Raw genomic sequence first — 18,018 nt, 5'->3', positions numbered from 1 at the left:
CCTAAAGCAAATACCACGGCTTTTTGGGCTTTTTGAGTAGGATTAAGTCCAAGTGCCATTGAGAAAGAAGGTATTCTGTGATCATTAGTTAAGGGAAATCAATATGTTTTAGTTAAAGTAAATATATTCAATCTTCTACAAAACAGTAATATGGCACAGAAAAATATCACAAAAATTATTGGAGTGTAGATATAATCAATGAAAAATTGGGACAAATGAAATACCTTATTTTAAATATCTACTCATGTTGTTAAACTTGATGATCCATCTGATACAGAAAAGTGCACAAACTATGAAAATTTCTAATTTTCAAAATACTGCATTAGTTTCAAAATTGCATATTTTCTTCTGTGCCTTTTTTGTTCTGTGTGATTCTCAGATTCTGGGTAATTCAAATTAAATGACAAAACGGAGATATGAGAATCTTTAGTCGAGGTTGTCAGCTGACCCCAAATGATAACACCACATGAAGTACTATTGTTGATTTCGAGTGTTATGTCAATTCAGAGTAACCCAAGAAGTGTGTTAGCACAAAGGCAATTGCGTTTATATTATGAGTCCCTTACTTTAAGTTGAATTCAGTGAAATTCATGTAGAACAGACATAGGCACAATTATTTGTTCCAAGATATTTGGGAACTTATTATGGGATTAAGGACTAACATCAGTTTAGATCCAGGCACATCCTGGCTTTGGCTGCTCCTAGCTTTACATTGTCCTCGTTATGTGTAGAAGAGGGTGGTAATCTGATCCAAGGATGTCAAGCTGACCTTTAAAATGTCTTATGTAATATGGTTATCTCATAACCATTCTCTACTGGTCTCTGTAATTTGCTACACTGTTTCCATGTCAGTTTTTCCACCTGGCAAATGGAATTTAAGAAATGAAAATAAATACACTTCTTTTTCTGGAATTATACACCGACAAAACTTAGAAGCTTCTTTTGAGTCCATCGAGATAGATGTGTTGGTTTAGCAGATCCACAGTAAAGCGATATTAAAATGCTGTATTTAGTTAGTCAAGGTCCCTATTTATTACATGAAAATGTTTCTCCATTGAATCAATTGAAAAGGAAAAGGAAATATTTGAATATTAAAAAAAATCTCTTTTTCAGATATGTGCCAATCTCGATGCATGTACCATTATAACTGTGAAAGAAAATATCAATCAACTCAAAGGCCAAATGAAAGAGCCATGTAAAAAGTTTGCAATCGCAGATGACACCAGAGAAGTATGTGCTTAAAATTTTATGTTTATTAGATTGAGAATACCATACTCAACTGAAAAATGCAAAGATTACTTTATACCATCTGAAGAATATTATCTTAAATTTTTAGCAAAATAAGTTACAGTTTTATTCTTTATTATTACTATTAAGCAACAAAACACTGCTGTGAATTCTCCCTTTCAGGCTTCTTTTAGTTTTCCGGTTTATATGAAAAGTGGCTTGACTACATGTGGGCCATGGGGGTAAGGGTAGAGAGAGTTATATTGCTAAACTAAAGGGATTACTGTAGTTTATTTTATTCTTTTTACTTTCTTGGTGAATTTCAGGCATTTTTTATTTTTTTTGACATTTCACAGAACCATTTTGTTGCTACCAGATTACAGTTGGTAATGATAATGGAAATCCTAATAATTTGCATATTTACTTTCTTAAAAGAACACTGACACAGTAAAGAAATAAAATATTTACTTTAATGGTGCTTTTGCAAGGAGTATTTTCACTGATTATAAAAACCAACTGAGTTAGTTTGGACATTATGACCAGTGTGTTATGGCAGTACTTTCTTTTGTAAAATATAAAAAAGCATGATAAATTTTAGTTCTATGTACTTGATAACAAAGGTAATCATTAAAAATCTATCTCAAAGGATGTTAGGATTAAGTGACATGAAATATGTATAATAGACAATATTGTATTTGAAATGTAGTAGGCATTAAACCAGTGTTAGTGACCAACTCCATAGATTAATTTTTTTGAAGTTCTGAAGATGACTCCTATCTATTCCAGCTGAACTAGAACATTTGAATATACTTTATTATCCTTCATTTTTTGTTATTTAGTTTTACTTAATAAATTTAAAGGTATGTTTCTACTCATAATCATTTTTAAAACTTCCACAGAATCCTCGGGATATATTTTTAAAAGAAGTTGCCATCTTACCTTTTAACTTAATTTTGATATACTTTTTATTGAAGTATAATAGACATACAGAAAGGTACAACTTCATAAATGTACAGATTGCTGAATTGTTATAAAATGAATACACCTGTTTAATAAAAATCCAAATCAAGAGATAAAACATTTTCAGCACCCCAAAACCCCTCATTCCTCCTTCTAGTCACTTAGCCCCCAAAGATAACTACTATTTTGTCTTCTAACACCAAAGATGGATTTTAACTGATTTTGAACTTAAAAGTGAAATCATATAGTATGCACTAAAGAAGAGTGCATTTAAAACTCTATCTCTTAACTTTAAAAAAAAAATTCCAGTTAACATACAGCATTATATTAGTTTCAGGTGTACAATATAGTGATTCAACGTTTACACACATTACCTGGTGCTCAATACAAGCCTACCTTTTAACTTTTTACTTTAGTAAAAATAATACTGAAACCAGTTCTTCAAAAGGTAATTTTTATGAAATTACATTGTAGGCTTTCAAAATAACTAGGGCATTGCTTTAATATATAAATATTTATTGGGGCAGCCTGGGTGGCTCAGCGGTTTAACGCCGCCATCAGCCCAGGGCCTGATCCTGAGACCCGGGATCGAGTCCCACCTTGGGATCCCTGCATGGAGCCTGTTTCTCCCTCTGTCTGTGTCTCTGCCTCTCTCTCCCTGTTTCTCATTAATAAATAAATAAAATCTTTAAAAATATTTATTTATTTATTTAATACTTATATAATTAATGATATAATTTAAATAATTAATATTTACTAATATATAAAATAAATACATTTAAAATTATTGTTAGCACTCAACGTGCATATTATTCTTTAATTTTATTTTTTTAAAACTTTTAAAAGGGAAATTCTAGCAGCAGTACATGATGTTGGTATATGTATGGCTTAAGGATGGATTACTGAAAAATAAATGTACAAAGAGATGGTCAGGGATTAACTTGTTACTTTGTCTAGACCAAAGATTCTGAATTAAATTTATTATAACATGGGAGTTATTTTAACAAAGATAATGCTATTTCTTTAATAATATGAGCATGTAAGAATAAGTGTATAATTTATTTTTAGGATCCATTTAAAGATAAACTTTTAGAAATAATGAACAAGATTCAAAGTTTTTGCCAAATGAGTCCAATGTCAGATTTTGGAACTCAACCCTATGAACAATGGACCATTCAAATGGAAAAAAAAGGTAATTTGGGTTTTGACCTAACACTTGTTTATTCCAAGTTCATGCCAAGATTTCAGATGGATGTGTCATATATTCTCAACCAAACTGAAAGCAAATGGAATATCAAATGGAATTTCTATGTTCGAAGTAGTACAAGGATGAACATGTTCTAATCCCTTATCTAAGGAAAGAAGCAGCAATCCATTAATTTTCTCTTTATTTCCAGAGTCTTTCACTTATTGTATGTTTAACATATTAAGATAGATATTAGTCTCTGCCTCCAAATGCAAACTCAACCGCAATGTTTTTCATGCCATTCTTTGAGTCAGTATGGATCAGGACTCTATTCTCGCTGATACAGAGCTCAGATCGCCAGTTTAGGGGTTGGAAAACTTTTAGAGCTGGAGGCACGTTGGGAGGCCCATCTCAAAAACAACATGAAGCTTATTTTTAGAGTCGTCATAGACGTCCACAGCACAATTTTCAGGGATGTGTTCTACCATTATTTCACTCTATGTAATGTATTCTTTCATAGCTGCACGAGAAGGAAATCGAAAAGACCGTGTTTGTGCAGAGCATTTGAGGAAGTACAATGAGGCCCTACAAATTAATGATACAATTCGAACGATTGATGCATATAATCACCTTGAAGCTTTCTATAATGATGAGACAGAGAAGAAGCTTGCAGTCCAAGAAGGTGATAGTGATGAGAGTGGTGAGGATGGTGACGGTGACGGTGATGGTGATGAAGCTGAGGATGATGAAAAGAGACCTTTGAGACTGGATAGGACAGATAGATTTCTCATGGAGTTATTTTGGGGTAAGAATCAATGTTATGTTGATTTTATACTCTCGTGCATTTGCCTCAGGGTGTGAGCCTGTTGCTTCTCAAGAGCTCTCCAAAAGGCCCTCTTAAAATCATCTTTTATTTTGAAAGAAGAAATCCCAATCATTTTGGGGTTCTTTCTAATTGATGAGCTCAGATAAGCCATGAATTATATACTCAGAATCAGTCAGTTGGTCATCTGGTTTTATTGTCAACAAGACTGCAATACCTTTATTTATTAAGCTAGCCTGATCATTAGATACAGCATAAGATTAACTATAGTTCAACTACATATTCGTATCTCATTACATAAAGTCTCCCAGTGTAATTTATTCACATATTTTATAATTCAAACTAATTCTTTTTTAAAGAAAACAAGAGAATGTTGAAAAAGCTGGCTCAAAACCCAAAACATGAAAATGAAAAGCTGATCAAATTAAGAAACACCATAATGGAACAATTTACAAGGACTGAGGAACCGGCCCGAGGAATAATTTTCACAAAAACACGACAGAGTGCATTTGCCCTTTCCCAGTGGATTACTGAAAATAAAAAATTTGCAGAGGTAGGAGTCAAAGCCCATCATCTAATTGGAGCTGGACACAGCAGCGAGTTCAAGCCCATGACACAGGTGAAAACACCCTTCTTTACTTCTTCCCTTATTCTGTTATTACTCTTCCCAACTTAGCTGTAGTCTTTTTTCCATCAATTGTCTTGCCCTGCAATTCTCTTATCCACGAATAATTCTATGGAATGGAACACTTGTTCTTAAAATATGAGTTTATTAGCAATCTAATCTGTGATGTCTGATAAGCTAAGAATTGTGTTAGGAGTCACTTCTTTCATATACTTGGAGGAACCTTCAAAATTGAGTTTCCTTTGCAAAAATGATTGACATTTAAACTTAGTAACAAAATGGAAAAATGGTTACGATATAATATCAAGTGGAAAAATCAAATCCCAACAAAAATATGTGCATTATAATTAGAAAAATGTAGAATATGTTTGCATAGGATGAGATCTGTAAGGCAACTTGGAAAAATGAAGACATTTCATGTGTTAGAGATTTGGGACTATACGCGATTTTCTTTCCCTTTTTAAGATTTGTTTTGTGTTGTTTTCGTTTCATTATACTACTTATCATGTGCACAATAAAACCCATGGGAGAGAAAAAAAGACACTTGTAGACATTATAAGCGTGGCTTGTTAGAATAAAATGTTCTTCTGAAGTCATATTGACCTTGAGTCTTGCTAGACAAGAGGACACTCCAATTCTATCATACTCATCAAAATTCAGTCCAATGGACGAAATTAAATCTGTTTTAGGATTTACTGAAGAAAAAAGTCATTCTTGAAATTTTATGCAATATACTTACTGCACATACTCAGTTAAAGTCTCTAAAATTTATACCAGAGAAAGAAAGCATTGTTTTCCTTGGGTAAGGAGCTTACTTTCTCTTTTGTGATGAGAGCCAGTTTATTTAATCTGGCTATTTAATCAGTTATTTAATTTTTTGCCATACCTTTCAGGAAGCTCACAGACAAAACTGAAGTTCAGTCTCTCTGCCTCTATGCTAATTCTTACAAGTAGTACATCTATATTCTTCTACTCCTGTTTTTGAGTTTCTATTATATTAGCTTTAGTGTTATAACTTTGGTTATATGTGGCCTCAGATCCGCTTTGAAAAGAGGTGAGGTACAAAAGGAAAGTATGTTGTCAAACTACTTTTTGCTCCTTAGCTCTTTCAGATTTGGGGGCTACATGCCAAAATATAGAACACACCTTTTTCTTATACCCCACATCCTCTTCTTGTGAACACAGTTGGTCTTACTCATTGGAAGAGGGAGTCAGCATTTACTTGATGTGATTTGAGGGTCTAACTCTGTGTCTGAAATTCTCATTTTTAAATTTACTCTTTTTTAAAGATTTTATTTATTTATTTGAGAGAGAGAGAGAGCGCATGACCTGGGGGAGGAGCAGAGGGAGAGGAAGAAGCAGACTCCTGGCTGAGCAGGAAGCCCAGCACAGGCCCAGCTTAATCCACCGAGCCACCCAGGCATTCCTAAAGTTACTTTTGAATAGCAGACACTTCTGCTGAAATCCAAAGGCATGGAAGATTTTATCAGTGGACATGAGTGGGAGAGGGAGAAATTATCAGAGAAGACTGGAGAGAGGCTTTTCTGCACAATTCTCCAGCCTTTAGGACTCAAAAAAAAAAAAAAAAAAAAAAAAGACACACCACCTCTAAGAAGAAAGGGAAGAGGGTGGGAGGACACACTGTTGGTCTGACATGTTTATTTTTATTTTTGTCTAATGTTTAATGTTTTTGTTTAATGTTTGGGGATAAAACATAACAGAAATCTGTACAGGCCGACTGGAACAACAGTTTTGATGAGAGTGGTTCTAAGAACAAAACCACACTGGCCATATCAGGCTAGGTTTATGCTCACCCATTCATCCTATGTAAGGACCAGAGTGCTTGTTTTATTTCTTTACTTATATTAAGTTTGAAAATTCAGAGTTTTTTTATTGAATTATAGTTTTTAAAAGTCTGTTTTGAATAACTTGTTATTTCATTTTTATTTACTCTTCTCTCTGAACACATAATATATTTACCTCCTTCAGAATTAATGAGCTTTAGGACACACCAGCGCTCTCCAGCCTTCTTGCTCCCTCCCGGGAGAAAGCCAATGTTTTTGGTTTCTCACATGTCCTTCCAGACATATTCCATAGGTTTCGCGCTTGAGTGACTCTTATAGTGACCAAATGTGGCATAGAGTGTGTTATTTTTTCTGTGACTCAAAATTCAATGATCTCAAAAAGTGTCCCCGAATCTCATTTTCTGGAGATTAACAATTCTGAAGTTAACATAGTGAAAATCACAGCCCATTCTAGTTTCTCATCGCCTTGACCCTCTTCTCCACTGAAAGCATCTCTTTTTCCTCCCTCCCAAGTCATCCATCAGTTTATTTCCTTGGCATAAATGATGGTCTTCCCACTTCCAGACTGGATGATGGAAATATTTTTGTTATTGTGTGGTAATCCCAGATTGGAAATCAAATGTTGTCTCACCATCATGTCTTTGTTCAATGCCAAAAACAGATGGCAGTGAATCCGTGTATGATCTAATCCTTTGATTTGCACTGACCAGTTGCAATTTATTATTTCTTCTGCTAATTAGAAGATTTTAATGTGTTTAGCATCACAAAATTTAATTTGTTAAACTGTTTCTACAGAATGAACAAAAAGAAGTCATTAGTAAATTCCGCACAGGAAAAATAAATCTGCTTATCGCTACCACAGTGGCAGAAGAAGGTCTGGATATTAAAGAATGTAATATCGTCATCCGTTATGGTCTCGTCACTAATGAAATAGCTATGGTCCAGGTATGTTTAATACCTCTAATAACTTGATTTTTTGATTTTGTGTTATTAGTTTGTTCTCTTTTAGCAAAGCAGCACAGACCATTTTTAAAATGTATCTATTCTCCTTCTAAAGGAGAAATCGTTTTGCACTGTATACAAAAATCAAATCATTACATTGCACACCTGAAACTAAGAGTGTTACATGTCAATTATACTTCAATTAAAAGAAGAAGAAATCTTGAAGAGCTGCACACTACTGCATTTTATGGTGTTGTTTAATTCAGATGATGATGACAGATAACTGTCGTATTTCCAAACAACTCTTCTTGGATTGTTATTTCTGTATCCCAAGACTCTTCAGAAACATGACACTGGCCCATCTATAAGAGTTGAAGAGGCCTCCTAATTCCTAGAATGTCTATGAACTCCCAGCTGGACCAGAAATCTGAAGAGCAGTGTCCCTAAAATGTCTGACAAAGTAATATGCTCAAAAGTTTGGGAACCCTGCTATTTCTGCATTTTCCTCCCTATTCTTGCAATTTTACTCTGTGTTTGAAAATTTTCATCAAAAGAAGTTGGGGGAGGCATAGTTATACATGTAAAACAAAAGTGAAGTATACTAATTTCTATTTAATTTCGCTTTACCTCTTACCTACACTGTCTTAACAATATAATTGTTACCTTTCATTGAGCATGTATGGGAGTTGTGCCGGTTAATGCCAATAATATTCCTCCTATATCATTAACTAAAATCTCTTTTTAAAATATATAAAATTGGGGAACCCTGGGTGGCGCAGCGGTTTGGCGCCTGCCTTTGGCCCAGGGCGCGATCCTGGAGACCTGGGATCGAATCCCACATCGGGCTCCCGGTGCATGGAGCCTGCTTCTTCCTCTGCCTATGTCTCTGCCTCTCTCTCTTTCTCTCTCTATCATAAATAAATAAAAAAAAATTAAAAATAAATAAATAAATAAAATAAAATATATAAAATTGCTTTCTTGACTGGAAAACAAGTCATGGAATATTAAGATAACCAGATAGCCACCAAATTAGGAAGTAATTGTATTTCAAGAGTTACTTTGTTAGCAGTTTATTACACCAAATACATTTTTATACAGATGGTGTTATAGTTGGTCGTTAGGTTCCTGGCTAAGACCATATTTTCTGTTACTCAAAATGTACCTAAATATCAATTTTTAAAGGGGACTATAGAAATTTATCACCATGTTAAGCATGTTTTCATGGGAAATGTGCTCAAAATCCAATATAGATACCAGGAGCAGACCTGCATTCTCAACAACTCTAGTGTCAAGGTCAGAGATGCCCCTTCTTTCTATCCATCCCTCCTACTAGGCTGGAGGAGTGCCTCCCTAGTCCAAATCAATGATGATGCTGGCTTTTAGGATTGAGAGAAGTTTCCAGGGACAGGATGGTCTTGTGTAACTGGGGGTCTTGAAGGATGGTGTGGTAACCTAACCGTCATTGCTCATTGTTCATTATAGTGCAGTTTGAATTTCAAATAACTGACTTATAAAAAATGGATAATAACTAACATTACTGACAATAGAGAAATTACTTAAAGACTGGGACACTGAGCATTGAATACCATTCCAGGCCAAAAATGAGAGCATTCACAGAAAGACATGACCCTTCATTAACTTGATTTCTTTATTTTTCTCAGGCCCGTGGTCGAGCCAGAGCTGATGAGAGCACCTACGTCCTGGTTGCCCACAGTAACTCAGGGGTTATTGAACGTGAGATAGTTAATGATTTCCGAGAGAAAATGATGTATAAAGCTATAGACCATGTTCAAAATATGAATCCAGAGGAGTATGCTCATAAGGTATGGTTTTTGGACCTCTCTGAATTTTTCACTTTAAAAAGTCTGCATGTGGTTGCCGCTGATAGCTTTGTGGCTAAGTCTCAAGACAGAAATTGTGCTAAATTTTAAGTTCCAGTTGGATGAGCCATGCCTAATCCAGATTCACATACAAAGAATTAGGACCGATGAGGGCAGAAATTGTCAGGCCGCTGTTCCGGTGAAACCAACCATAAACTTTGAAGATATAAATTTAGTCTGTCCTTGATCAGAAAGACTAGTATAGCTCACCCATTCAAGCCAACCTGGTAATTTTGGTTTGGTGCAATCTGTTTGTATGGGCACAAGTTTTTCATTCCAGAAATATTTATGAAGTGCCTACTGTGTGCCAGGTAACATTCTAGAAAGAGAGAACATGGCAGCAAATAACACAGATAGAACCCTCCTATATGAAGCTTATATTCTAGAGTATACATAATGAGATTTGAGGAGGAGAAACAATAAGCAAAACTGAAGCAAGAAATGTATCACATAAGGATAAATGCTACAGAATTAGAATAAGACAATATGAAACAAGTCATTAGATGAGTACTCTATAGATTGGGTGTTTGGGGAAAGTCTTGTAGGAGGAGTAACATTGAGGCTAGATCTGAATGATAAGAAAATACATAATATGTCATCTAGCTGCATCTCAATTTACTAATGCTCATTTGAGCTGCAAGAGGAATGCAGTGAGGGAAGAATGCACTTCTACAATATTTCAGGAAATCCCCCATACCACTGAATTAAAGACTGTAACTACTATAATAGCAAACAATCCATTTAGAAGAAAATTCACACCCTTGCATATGGGTGTGAATGTTAGTTTCTTAACATTGGAATTGGCTCTACCCTAAATAGAGTTTCACGAAAGGGATGCTTTTAAATTGGTGTGCATTGCTATAACCAACTCCAAGGTTTCCTGGCCAGGTTTCTACACAAACTTGTATTTTAAAACCCCGTTAAATATAAGGCAAACCAAACATTTGGTAATGTCAAATCAAACATCTGTGGCCAAATAATGTCACTGGAAAGTTATTCAAGTGGATATTTTCAAAGACCGATGTTTCGAGACCAAGTGTTTTGGGTAAGCTCTAGGCCGTCTCTGGAGTTTATGAGTCAAAAATTTCCAGCTTATATCTATAATAAGATACAGTCTCTTTTGGGGCCCCAGAATCGACAATCTTTTTAGGTTTCCTTTGGCTAAGAGACCTGCCCTTCTAAAGCTAACTCCAAGCTGACAAACTCAGAGCAGGGATGGCAATGATGTGGGGGCAGATTCCACTACTATTAGTTCGGCTCCCTCAGGAGACATCACTACAGTAGACATCGCTACTAGGTCCCAGCTCTCCCTTTTCCTGAGTTAAGAATCCTTCTCAACACAGTTTGCAGGCAGCCACTAATAAATGGTGAGCATTGACGCAGAAGGTGAAGTGTGTTTTCCATGTCATATACAGAATTTGTACCTAACTGAAAACCTCTAAATCAAACTTCTAGAAACAATGTGGAGATTTTAAACATTTTCCCTAACAATGACTCAACAACTTTTGCCACATCATTACATTTTATTTAGACTTTGACTGCCTGTACTGTGCCTCCTATATATTTACTATGCTTTGTTTTATTTTTTTCCTTTCTTTTTGATTCATATTCTTTATTATTCCAGAACCAATCCTTTAGTTCCTGGTGTCCTGTTTACATATCTGTACACTAACCTTAGATGTATTTTTATCTTTTCTGTCACACATATAGGTGTTTCTTGATTGCCCACCATGTATATGGTCCTATGCCAAATCATCTTTTATCAGCTCACTGAATTATAAATATCTTGCAAGTGCAACCTAATTAAAGTTTAGGAAACATAATACTTCAATTTTTTATATTGTTACCATTTACAGAGGACATTGATTTTTGTACTTGTCTGATTAAGGCATTCTATGGCCCATAGATTGCTCACAAGGTTTGGTTTTCTTTTCTGTACTAAATATGGCTGTCTTGAATCAAAGCCCAAAACAGAGGTGAGCGCGAAAGGTGGGCCATTCAACTTTGTTCATCAGCACTGAGAGTTTACATTTACTAAAACTTCCCCTCAGTCTTCAGGAAAACAATGGCTTCCTCCACAAGTTAGTATAAATTTTCCATCTGTGAGAGGTTCAGTTTGGAAGTAAATATGAAGTTGTATAGGTGTGAGAACTGGCCAGTGCCTACCTCAAGGTTTGTGTCTTTCCATTGTTTCTATTATTAAATAAATTTTGCCACTAACTGCAGAGCCTGCAATACAGGGGCTTAAGGACTTATTCTCACTTAAAAAATGTGGACAATCTGGACCCATATGATAGCTCCATGATGTTGTGAAGAAGCCAAGACTCTTCTCTTGCCCTTTTAGTATTAGGTTTCCATTATCCAAGTCAAAGAGTTTTTTGAATTTAAACTAGCACTTGCTCATTTGAGGCAGGAAGAAGGAAGAAGATGGAAAAGGCAAAAAGTGGAAATGGCAGCTGATACTTAAGGAGACTTTCTGGAAATTCTATGTAACATCTTATGTCTTATTGGCCATTGGCTTGGAAATGTAGTCATTTAGTTGAAATTATAGTTCTGTTTCCAGGAAGAATGGACACTGAGTGGGAAACCAGTAGTTTCTGCCACAAATGTGTAAAAAGGAGATTGACTAAGATAGCAAGGGGGTCTAGAAATTATAATGTGTGAGAAAAGCTTAAAGAAACTGGGGGGCTTATCACAGGTAAGAGAAGATTATTGGTAATATAATAACAATGTTTGTTCTTCAAAGAGATTCCATGTAAAAGCAGATTTAGACATATTTTATGAGACAGAATTAAAACTAATGGTGAGAGAGGTTAGGGGGTGAGGTTTTTTCTCTGGGATATTGCCAAGGACTTTCTCACTACAGAACTTGTCTAAAATGGAATGGGTTATTTTCGGAACATCTGAAGGTTCTACATTTCCATGCCCAGAGGGAGGCATTATATGCTAAATTCTTTGGGGCCAATCACCTCATTATTTTCATTTCTAGGCTATGGCCAGGTGTACATCTCCATAACTATCTAAGAACTCTGAATTCCAGGAGACTTACTTCAGTCAAACTGTGAAGAAAAAAAATAATAAACGTTTTCTTTTTCTCAATGCAGATTTTGGAACTACAGATGCAAAGTATCATGGAAAAGAAAATGAAAATCAAGAGAAGTGCTGCAAAGTGTTACAAGGAAAACCCGTCATTAATAAATTTCCTTTGCAAAAACTGCAGTGTGCTAGCCTGCTCTGGGGAAGATATCCACGTTATTGAGAAGATGCACCATGTCAACATGACACCGGTATTCAAGTAAGTCCCGGAAAACTCGATTTTAAGTTCCCTTATACAAGGTGAGGCAGATTGTATTGTGAATGTTCTTCCAAAATAACACAAATGAGACTCATTATTTTTTGGAATTTCCCCTCCTTTAGCCCCCAGATTATAACCCCATTTCAAACATCATTTTTTTTTCAACTATATTGCACTGAGGCAGGGAGGAGAAGTGTAAGACCCAAAGCCATTTTGTCCAAGGTACATCAGTTTGGTGTATGCTGATACTTGTTCTCAAAATTTTGGACAACTTAAGTCTAGTTAAAATAATCAATAGACTTGGAAGAAACCACCAAAGGCAACATGACCCCTGAGATATATGTGTGGAAAGGGGGTATCTTCTGATGATCTGCAGGAGGAAAAGGAGAGAAGTAATAAGGTGTGGGCTAGGCACGCCTGCGGATTAGCTTCAGGTCCAACAGCATGTACCCACAGGCTGCATATTTGTCCACTGCAAATTCTCAGAGATATTTTGTTATTTCTTGATAATTTTAGGGAACTCTACATTGTGAGAGAAAACAAAGCACTACGAAAGAAGTTTATAGACTATCAAACAAATGGCGAGATCATCTGCAAAATGTGTGGCCAAGTGAGTACATTGCTGTGGGCTTTATTTTTACTTTGGCCAAAAGGAATTCTTAATTGAATGTGCATTTAACTTTTCCTCTCACTCTCTTGTTTTACAGGCCTGGGGAACGATGATGGTGCACAAGGGCTTAGATTTGCCTTGTCTCAAAATAAAGAATTTTGTAGTGATTTTCAAAAATAATACATCAAAGAAACAATACAAAAAGTGGGTAGAATTACCTATCGCTTTTCCCGATCTTGACTACTCAGAATACTGTTTGTTTAGTGATGAGGATTGACATTTGATTTGAGAACCTTTAAAGATATCATCAACTTAACATTTGCTATGATCCTGATTAATGTTTTTACTATACTCCAGGACTGATGTAATAAAATCATTGCTTTACTCTGTGTTGAGCAGCATAGAGGAAGATCATATAATACGCTTTCAAGTATCTATCTTGTAGGTGGACAGGGGTAAAGGACACCCACTGGTAATACTCATTAGTGTGGAGCGTTATGGTGCACAGGGAATGCTGGGCTGTGAATGAGCACCCAGGGGTATCACTATCAGTCCTGTCACCAATCTGCAAAATAAAATTAACCAAATCAGTTCATCTTTCTGAACCAGTGTCCTTCTTGGTGAAATGGCTATGGTGTTATTTACCTTTGCTTGCTTTTATTAGTTTCCTATTGATACGTAACAAATTACCACAAACTTAGTGGCTTAAAACAACAGCCCTTTATTATTGCACATGTTCTGGAGGTCCACTAGTTGTCCACTGGGGATCACTCTGAGCACTAGGCCTGCGCTCACCACGTGGCCTGCTCACAGGGCTTTTTTTTTTTTAAGATTTTATTTATTTATTCATGAGAGACACAGACACAGAGAGGCCGAGGCGCAGACAGAGGGAGAGGCAGGCTCCATGCAGGGACTCGATCCCAGGTCTCCAGGATCACACCCTGGGCTGAAGGCGGTGCTACACTGCTGAGCCACCCGGGCTGCTCACAGGGCCTTTTATAGCAAAGCTATTTGCTTCTTCAAAGCCAGCAGGATGATCTCTCTCTTGTGCGCTAAGATAAAATCTTAACTGCAACCACAGGAGTGATCATCTCATTATATTTATAGGTCCTGCCCACAGTCAAAGTGAGGGGACTTTGAGGGCATAGACACCAGCAGGCAGAAATTGTGGAGGTCATCTTAGAATTCTACTTCTCACATCGCTTCTCCAGCTTTTGTAAGTGATATATGTGTACATACATAGAAAAGCTCTTTGAAAAATATGAAGCACCCTAAAAGGGAAGGTATTATGAAGAAGCAGCAACAGGTAGGTTAAGGCTTATTTTTTAGCTTTCCCTCCATGAACATAACACTATGCTCAAGGAAGATTACCTGGGGCGATGGAGATGTCTAGGGCTCACACAGGATTTAGCAGGTAACACATGCTGGATGTTATTAGAGAACAACAACAACAAAATATATCCATCTCCACCTGTCCCTAATCCCAGGTAGAAGGGAAACCTCTCTGTGACTAAGACATTTTCAGTGTTTCTGAACCCAGTATGACCATTTGGAGATGGACACAGGGCTCAACCTGGGAACATTCTCCTAGGAGACAGGTAGCCTCTTTTTAGCTTGAAGAGCCACATGATTGACACAGAGCCACAATTGACCATTTTAACCCACACTTATTCAGATGATCTGCTACACGGAAGGTATTACCTCTTACACAAGGAGAAACAGTATGTTGGAGGGAGTTAAAATTCTTTCGTGGTTTTGATGGGTTCATTAAATTCAGTCTAACATTAGCTTTTGTTGATAAGAACCAAGCAAAGGTGAATATTAACCAATCAGAGCTCTTGGAATGCAAGAGGACAAAAGAAGACTGCGATTTTCTTAAAATACTTTTAAAAACTCCAGCTGATTCCATTTAAAGTATTGCTGTCTTCTAGAACACTTTGGAAAGTATGCAGAAAACCAAATGCATAAAATAGCTAAATGTACTACTGTAACATATGTAGACTGTTTTTGAGGTGTCAACAAATATCAGGTTTTTTCATCTGTGTTTTCCAGAATTTTTTTCAATAAAGAAGTGTTATTTCTACCTCAAAGTTTTCAAATACATGTTTCAAATTGTATAAAACTTACTCTGTTATCATACCTGAAAACTCAAACTTGGTGCATGTAATAATTGCAGCATTTTGATTGATCGTTACTGAACAGTCTAATATTTCTAATATTTGGGGATGATTTACAGAATATGCTCATGACATCTAGGCATCAATCTGGAGTTGGAAGGTCCAATTTTAGTCCCCACAAAACCTTCAGTTGGTTGGGCCACTTTGGGCCACCTCATCTCATGCAGGTCCTGTTTCCTCTCCTGGAAAATGAACAACTGAATTAAGTGGTGTCAAAGGTCCCTTACGATTCCGGCATTGCCCTAGTCTGTGCTTCTGGCTCCATGGCTGCTTTCATTTGAAGACCTTGTCTAATGACTTGTGGTAATATCAGCTGTGGGCTAAATACCTGGCGAGCACATTACATATTCGAAGGTGGCTCCAATCTGCTAAGGGGCACTGCAGGGGTGTCACAGGACAAGTACATCGGCTGGACTCATGTGTCTCATGGTGGTTTTGAAAGGCCTGGAAGTGTCAGGAAATTTTAGCACAGCAAGCATTTCCAAGATCATTGGCCAACCTTGTGGATAGTTTTATACCAAAAGTTTGAGATCCTTTCAGGCCACGTGAAATTAAAATACAAGAATTTACAGTTATGTATGTAAAGCATTGAGGCAGCACATAAATGAGTAAGAAATGATTTTCCAAAGGACCATGAGTGCATGTCACAAGCAGTCATTGGAAGCATAAAATACTGTAAGAGAGATGAATATTTTTCTGTCTGCAATTTAATCTATCAGAGTGTTAGGCCTTAGGAAAAAGGCCTCTGGTGGTGTTTTCAATTCAATAAAGCCAAAGAGGATGTGACGTTTCCCATCATTGTTGCTTTTCATTCATTCTTTTTTTAAAATATTTTATTTATTTGTTCATGAGAGACACAGAGAGAGGCAGAGGGGGAAGCAGGCTCCTTGAAGCAGCCCGATGTGGGACTCGATCAGGAGATTCCAGGACCATATCGTGAGCTGAAGGCAAACACTCAACCGCTGAGCCACGCAGGCCTCCCTCACTGTTGCTTTTCAGATGTGAGAAACTCAAACATACTTATGTGCTGATGGGAAAGAACAACAAAGAGTGAGAAAATAGTAGCAATGTTCAACCCCAGAGTAAAGTGCTGGTAGTTATTTATTCTGTATGTTATATGGCATTTATATATTATTGACATTTCCTGCCAAATAATGTTGCCACAGTCTTTTCTGGGACCCTGATCCTTTCTCAACAGTGTGTCTTTGCACATGGTTGGAAGCCCTTCTTTGCGATCTCTCCAGCAGACATCCATTATAGTCCTCAAAGATGAAACCCATGTGGCATTTCCCAGCATCTAGCACGGTTCACATTTTCAGAACCAGAATAGAGAGCACATGCAGGGTAAGTAACATTCACTCACCCTGAGCATAATGAAGTGCTTGTTTCCAAAACCTGATAACAATTGCATTAGGTATTGCAATAAAGAAAAAAGCAAGAAAATTAGTTTACTTCCTTCTAAGAGTTAGAAAGTTAACTTGAAATAACTATAACCTGGGGCACCTAGGTGTCTCAGTGGGCGAGCTTCTGCCTTTGGCTCAGGGTGTGATCCTGGGGTCCTGGGATCGAGTCCTGTATTGAGCTCCTTGCAAGGGAGCCTGCTTCTCCCTCTGCCTATGTCTCTGCCTCTCTCTGTGTCTCTCATGAATAAAAAATCTTAAAAAAAAATAACTATAAACTCCTTCAGTCACCCTCAGTTTGTGAGTTTCTCCTTCATTAGTCATACTAGATATAAAATTTCATTCACATCTTTGTTTTTATGGTGGGGAGCATGGACTGAGCCATTAATTGGGTTTGTATCCTTAGTAGCATTGTGACTTGGGCAAGTCACTTAATCCCTCTGAGACCAGTGGGGAATTAATACTAGCCTTGAGGGACTGCCATGAGAATTTGTATATTGCATGGAACATATCTAGTATTTGGTACTTAGTAGGAATTAATATATAAACCATAGTAGTGAGAGTGGCCAGAAAAACAGCAGCAGTTGAAATAGAACAGTTTAAGTATAGTATAAAAATAGTAAATTTTAGACCTATCTTTATAATAAGTAGGATACATACAGGATTGTAATCCCCACATCCAACATACAGCCTAGAGGGCTTATCCCAAGAAGTAAGTGGTAGCTGTAATGATCATGATTGTTATGAGTATGCTATTCGGTGTCACTAGAAGGAAGATTTAATATCCAGCTCTATAAGCACAGCAGAAAAATAGGTATCAATGTAAATAAAAAGATCAACACTTATTTGTTAAGTGTTATAGGACTTAACTAGATCTGCTGTTTAGATATAATTTTAATTACATTTTGTCTTTACCTTCAAGAATAATGGGGAATGGTGTTGTACTGACCTGATCAGCAATTGCTTGAAAATGAGTGAGAGAGAGATAGAGAGAGAGAGGTTGAGTTGTAGCATGTCAACAGTAATTTTTGTCCAACACAAATGATAATGTTTTTTTATTTTTTTCTAAATCCTGAAACTTGCTTCTC

General features: G+C 36.6%; 1 protein-coding gene across 1 annotated transcript in view; it reads left to right on the top strand.

Annotated features, from left to right (window-relative positions):
• The window catches only part of IFIH1 (interferon induced with helicase C domain 1), a 57,316-nt gene extending 41,873 nt beyond the window's left edge, over positions 1 to 15,443 (top strand). The window contains exons 8-16 of the mRNA XM_025471048.3: positions 1,114 to 1,230; positions 3,256 to 3,379; positions 3,894 to 4,178; positions 4,556 to 4,815; positions 7,422 to 7,571; positions 9,230 to 9,391; positions 12,553 to 12,743; positions 13,260 to 13,353; positions 13,451 to 15,443. Of these exons, the coding sequence (XP_025326833.1) occupies positions 1,114 to 1,230; positions 3,256 to 3,379; positions 3,894 to 4,178; positions 4,556 to 4,815; positions 7,422 to 7,571; positions 9,230 to 9,391; positions 12,553 to 12,743; positions 13,260 to 13,353; positions 13,451 to 13,630 (1,563 nt within the window). The 3' untranslated portion in view covers positions 13,631 to 15,443. The remainder of the gene's footprint in view (positions 1 to 1,113; positions 1,231 to 3,255; positions 3,380 to 3,893; positions 4,179 to 4,555; positions 4,816 to 7,421; positions 7,572 to 9,229; positions 9,392 to 12,552; positions 12,744 to 13,259; positions 13,354 to 13,450) is intronic.
• Positions 15,444 to 18,018: the final 2,575 nt, after the last annotated feature.

The sequence above is a fragment of the Canis lupus genome, chromosome 36 (genome assembly GCF_003254725.2).
Source record: "Canis lupus dingo isolate Sandy chromosome 36, ASM325472v2, whole genome shotgun sequence".
NCBI classification, from domain to species: domain Eukaryota; kingdom Metazoa; phylum Chordata; class Mammalia; order Carnivora; family Canidae; genus Canis; species Canis lupus.
This window is presented reverse-complemented; position numbering and strand designations above follow the sequence as displayed.